The sequence below is a fragment of the Octopus bimaculoides genome, chromosome 3, assembly GCF_001194135.2.
Source record: "Octopus bimaculoides isolate UCB-OBI-ISO-001 chromosome 3, ASM119413v2, whole genome shotgun sequence".
Classification (NCBI taxonomy): Eukaryota; Metazoa; Mollusca; class Cephalopoda; order Octopoda; family Octopodidae; genus Octopus; species Octopus bimaculoides.
In genome coordinates this window covers 75,157,733-75,164,193 of record NC_068983.1, presented here as the reverse complement: position 1 = coordinate 75,164,193, position 6,461 = coordinate 75,157,733, and the positions used below count along the sequence as shown (strand labels likewise).

The window sequence follows — 6,461 nt, the reverse complement described above, 5'->3', positions numbered from 1 at the left end:
AAAAAAAAAAAAAAAAGCAATTTGTATGCTTTTTAAAAATGATTTTCCTGTTTTTCTTTCTTTTTTGTCATGCTGCAAAAGAATTAAATTGAATATTGATTAATTTGATTGATATAGTTTCTTATATTTTCTTTTCTTTCTAGAAAACGGAGATGTATTTTCTCCTCTTGAACCTGTGGCTGAAAATGAGAATGTAAGTACATGCTGAATGTCTTTGAATTCATTTATGTTAGTTAGATAGTCCCATGTGTAGCTCAGTGGTAAGAAGTTTGCTTCCCAATCACATGGTTTCAGGTTCAGTCCCATTACATGACACTTTGAGCAAGTGTCTTCTACTATAACCCGAGGCTGGCCAAAGCCTTGCAAGTGGATTTGGTAGATGGAAACTTGAAAGAAGCCTCAACCATACACACTGCAAGCTATTTGGGGACCCCACTGGTGCCATGTAAAAAGCTCCTGCGCTGGTGCCACATAAAATGCACCCAGTACACTCTGTTGGTTGACATTAGAAAGGGCATTCAACCATAGAGACCATGCTAAAACAGACAACGTGTGTCACCATCATGCAAGTGTCCTTTGTTTCCTCTCTTTCATGAAAAATCTGTCTAGTTATAAGATGTTACCTTATATGGAAACAGGTGATAGTTGGTGGCATAAGGCATCTGGCTGTAGAGAAAAAAAAATCTTCTTCAACAAATCCTGTTTGACCCATGTAAGCATGAACATGTGGACATTAAAATGATGATGATGATATATGTGTGTGTGTATATATATATATATATATATATATATGTATATTGTATAGTAATGCCCTTATATAAATTAATAAATATATTTATAGGGAATAAATGATGGTTTTTTCCCCTTATGAGGTTTTTTCATGCTAACTACTTGATAAATTCTGATAAAGACTTTATCCTATTATTAAATTTTATGTATATATATATATATATATCATCATCATCATCATCATCATCGTTTAACGTCCGCTTTCCATGCTAGCATGGGTTGGACGATTTGACTGAGGACTGGTGAAACCGGATGGCAACACCAGGCTCCAGTCTGATTTGGCAGAGTTTCTACAGCTGGATGCCCTTCCTAACGCCATGCCCTTCCTAACGCCATGCCCTTCCTAACGCCATATATATATATATATATGTATACACGCACATGTACATATACATACAACATACACGTGTGTGTGTCTGTATACCTGTGTTATCTGCTATCACTGTCATCAAATTGTTCAGGCACCTTGTGTCTTGGAAGCTATGTGAAGCAAAAGTTCCCTTATCTCTATTTGAACTGCTGTCTAAGTATATTAAATAAGATATCATTGCTGTTGTTATGTAATGTATTACCATTTGATTTGTTCTTCTACTTGCAGTCACTTAAGCAAATAATGGAAGACTACCCTAGTGTTACATTGCGTTCTGCTTCAGTGACAGAAAGTCTCAGTTCAGTGGATGCTGCTTCAAAATCCTCAGGTAAGTTACTGTGATGATCTTTAGCAGAGTGTAAATTAACTATCTGAAAGGATGCACTTGATAATATTATACCTATATATATATGAACTATGTAGCAGACATACAAGAATGGCACATTTAAACACTTCTTCATAGATTGAGAAAATGAACTGCTTTCATTGATTTTCAATCCTTATTGGGTCTCATCAGAAGTGTGTACATCTCTTGACCAATTCCAGAGAAATAAGCAACTAAGCTGTTTACATAGACATCAAATCCAGTAGAATAGAGGCACATGGTTTAGTGGTTAAGGTATCGGACCTATAATGATAAGATTGTGGCTTCAATACCTGGACCAAGCGATGCATTGTGTTCTTGAGCAAAACACTTCATTTTATGTTGCTCCAGTTCACTCAGCTGGTAAAACTGAGTTATCTTTCAACAAACTGTTTTTTTGTCTAACTGGAAATATATACACCACAGAAACCAGGAAACCAGCCTTATGAATCCAAATGAGTCATGAAAGAGTATTATTTTTTGTTTTATTTTTTAAAATCCAGTAGCTTCAGTGAACTGGAGCTGCTAATTTGCATACCATAAATGTTTAACACTTTATTAATATTGGCAGCCTGTCAACAGGGATCTCAGTTCACACAGTATCAAAGCTTATGTAGTAGACATACAAAGAATTTTAACTATTTCTCCATAGATTGAAAAACAGGATGAACAGCCATAATCGATTGTGCACCTCTTACATATAGCAGCAGACCTCATTATACACTGATATATATTCAGATAAGTGTCTTTATCTTGGTTGCTATAGTTACAACTTTTCCGTTGTTGTACCCTCTGACCCTTTCCTGAGGATATCTGTTCAGTTATGTTCTCAGAATTACGAACCAAACCCTGTATTCAATTCAAGGGTGTAGAGGTTTCTTGTTTTTTTTTTCTACCACTGTCCATGCCAGAGATGTTCTTGTATTGACCATTCTGAAACTTATGATGTGTCTTGTTTATTCCACCTGAAATTCTATGAACATTACTGAACATAACTGGCATGACTGGTTCCTGAAGAAGATGGGGGTACAATGGCCAAAACATTGTAGAGATACTTGATAATTTCTTGTCTCAGAAATGTAGACAAAGATTAGCCGTATAACTATATTCACATGTTATCTTTAGAACTTAGAATTTTCACGTGGGCCCCTTATGTATGAAATAAGTTTTAAGATACTGAGAATGTTTTTCTGTTGAGAATTAAGGAATATTTGAATTTCCTCAGCAGGTACTGTATTCATCATTCTACATATTAGAAGCCCTATTTCCAAGGTTATAATTGATGACGAAAACTCAATAATTACTTCTTGTATCAAGGAAACAAAATGGCTGGACATCGAGGGCACAAGATGATGTATCTAGGAAAATGCATGATGATATGGATGATGGCTGGGATGTAAATGTGCTGCTATATGCTGGCAATGGATGTATGAGTGGTTTAGAAAAAAATGAGATTAGATCTCAAGATGCTGGGCCTGGGCCCTAGTCAAACTGATTAGGCAGATCTATGATCAAAGATATATCAGCCATGACCAATCAATAGTTTTAGAAGTATCTAGGTAGAACCACATTATATAATTTGTCCGTTTTCTATTTAAAAGAGTAGGTTGTGAGTTGAAGGATACTTGCTGCTATTTCTAGTAGGACGAGTAAATGCACAGAAACTCTCTCATTGGCACATGGATAAAGGGTTACTATGAGTGGTAATAATGATGTAAGGTTGATCCATCCAAATGATTCCTTGCAAGGAAAAATGAGGTTGTTACTGATAGTATTTGAAGTGGGGGAAAGTGTCATATTTTGTGTTGTTTCCATGGGGTTAAAGAAATCAAATTTACTATACTGCGACAGAAAATAATTTAATAATCATGTATGCAAGGGAGACAACTACGGTGGGGGGTGGGGTGAACATCGTGAATGAATGAAACATGCTAATTGAAAAATGGTGATGAATAGATAAGAGAGAGTGCATAAGGAAATAAGATAGAAAACAAAAATCAAGATGAGATAGTTGAATTCTGCTTTAAAATGTTGGGCCTTACTTATATATAAAAAAACATGTTTATCTATTTTAAGTGACTTACTATTCTCTGAATATTTATATATAATAGTAATTTTTTTGTTAATAAGATTGAAATTTTTTCTCATTAAAGTACACTATGTTTAGATTAGATTGTTCAAAACTTAATGTATATGTAAATATTAGGGATTGTCTCCTTTACCAGAAAAGAAAGTTAACAGCTTTAAAAAAAAAAAAAACTTAATTTTTAAAAATCGTTTCAGATGTTCCATTGTCACCAAACAGTGACCGTCTACACTCTTTGATTGCCAAGTATCGCAACCCTGGTGATGCGCCCGCCAGTCCTGATCGTGGTCGTGTTAGTGGAAGACCCCATTCTATTGGGCCAGGCAGCTCCTTTAGCGGCATGAGCAGAATTTTGGGACTAACGACACCAAAACCATTTTATCTCAGTAGTGGTGGGGTCAAATTCAACCGAATGTCTGGTACCAGTTCAGCTTTAAGTGGAGGACCAAGTTCCACAAGCAGCGAACCAGGTACTGATCTCCCACCACTTGCTTCGTCAACTACTTCCTCAATGCCTTCATCGTCCTTTCTACAATCCATGAACTCTAAAGGAGAGCTGACCAAAACTTCTCCCTCCTCCTTCCCCAAAAGTCCTCCTGTTCCTCCTCCTCGTCCTGCCTCACGACCTTCCAGCGTTCACAGCCCCGTGCAGGATGTGCAGGCCGTCACACTCAATGGCAATACTGAAACACGTTCGGCCAGCCCCAAATTACTACCCAAACCTCAACAGCGACAACAGCGACAACAGCAACAACAGCAACAACAACAGCCACAAGAACAGCAACCAGAACCAGAACCAGAATCAGTTGCCAATAATGATATTGAAGAAGTCAGGGCCAATATGATTGTAGATGTCTAGATAATTTCCTTGCTTCCAGAGCTTTCTTAAACTCTGTTTTATTATATATATATATATATATATATATACATACACACACATATATATATATATATATATGTGTGTGTGTGTGTTTTTTTAGTTTTACTTTTTTTACTTTTTTACTTTCTTGTATATGTGTGATTGTGTGTGTTTTTCCCTCTCTTTTTTTTTTATTCAAGTTTCCCCACCCTTGCTCTCTCCCTAACTCTCTCCTAAGCATTCTAATTATTCTTCTCTAAAACATACTCAGCTCATTCAGTGAAGATAAGTCTCTCAACAGATGTACATGAACACACTATCTAAATACCACCAGCCAGCACTAACAGTGTATTTGGACGCATGAAGACAACATGGAATAAATTTAATCTTCATTTCATTTCTTTCTCTCTTTCTCAATACTCCTTTCTCTCTTTCTCAATACTCCTTTCTCTCTTTCTTTCTCTTTTCTTTTCGTGCCCCACACTCCTTCATCTTCACATCTGTCAGTTAAACCAGTCATACATAACAACACAATCAAAAACAAAAATCACCCGATTAACTTGCCAGTTTTATATCATGTGTATAATGCCCAGTTTACATAATTTGCCAGGTACACGCATTTGTATCATCATTATTATTATTATTATCATTATTATTATTATTATTATTATTAGTTTATATAAAGGACTGAAGTAACTCGGCAGAAATATAATAGATAAAGAGATGAGTTCTTTACTTTTGTATACGATTGACACAAAATTGAGTGATGTATTGTGTCAATCGTATACAAAAGTAAAGAACTCATCTCTCTATCTATTATTATTATTATTATTGAGCTGGCAGAATCATGAGCACGTCAGGCAAAATCCTTAGTGGCGTTTCTTCTGGCTCTTTACGTTCTGGGTTCAAATTCCGCTGAGGTTGGCTTTGACTTTCATCCTTTTGGGATTAATAAAATAAGTACTAGTGAAATACTGCAGTCGATGTAATCGACTAGTCTCCCTCCCCCAAAATTTCAGGCCTTGTGCCTATAGTAAAAAGGATTATTATTATCATTGTTAAAGTAGTGAGCTGACAGAATTGTTAGCACACCGGATGAAATGCTTAGCAGTAGTTTGCCTGTTGATACATTCTGAGTTCAAATTCCTCTGAGGTCGACTTTGCCTTTCATCCTTTCGGAGGTTGATAAATTAAGTACCAGTGAAACACTGGGGTCGTTATAATCCACTAGTCCCCACTCAACAAATTTGAGGCCTTGTGACTCCAATAGAAATGATTATTATTATTATTATCATCATCATCATTACTTTTTTTATTTCACTGGTTTTAAACTTATTGCTCTCTGTTTTCACTGAAAATTGATTTAAACTCTCAACCTTGCAAGGTCAAATAGAGGACCCTGCATGTACTGGCATCATTATGAATAACTATAGCCCCTCCTTTCCTCCTGCTCCTCAGCTGAAACCTTGTAGCCTTGTGTTGATAGAAATAATTATAATTATTTGTCGACACTGTCTGTTGGCATCAGCATCAATACTCTTTCAACTGTATAAGAATAGGATAATGAATGTGTGGTTGAATGCTATAAGTAAAAAAAATAAATGACAAGGGAGAAGGAAGTTTGACTTGTTATAACATATTTTTTTGCTGTTATAATGTCATAACGTTTGAGTTATAACATGTAGATAGATAGTCTTCCAACTGTGTCTGTGTGAGCATGTATGTAATTGTGTGTATGTGTGTGCACATGTTGCCAAATTTTGAACCCTTTCCATGTGCTAAGCCGTCATATTTCACAAGGAAAAATATTTCCGTATAATGCTTAAATACATTTTTAATATGGTGCCTGTTTCTTGTAGACCTTTGGAGGCTACATTTTCTCTATATATTTAAATTGCGTATAATTTCACTTCCCATATGTTTAAGTTATACAAAACATTCTTGTACACGTATTTAAATCATATATATATATATATATATATATATATATATA

At 35.6% G+C, this 6,461-nt stretch overlaps 1 protein-coding gene across 1 annotated transcript in view; it reads left to right on the top strand.

Moving 5' to 3' along the window:
• LOC106871706 (uncharacterized) overlaps nucleotides 1-6,440 on the top strand; it is a 343,416-nt gene extending 336,976 nt beyond the window's left edge. Inside the window, exons 19-21 of the mRNA XM_052966754.1 lie at nucleotides 144-193; nucleotides 1,388-1,487; nucleotides 3,807-6,440. Coding sequence (XP_052822714.1) covers nucleotides 144-193; nucleotides 1,388-1,487; nucleotides 3,807-4,468 — 812 coding nt within the window. The 3' untranslated portion in view covers nucleotides 4,469-6,440. The remainder of the gene's footprint in view (nucleotides 1-143; nucleotides 194-1,387; nucleotides 1,488-3,806) is intronic.
• Nucleotides 6,441-6,461: the final 21 nt, after the last annotated feature.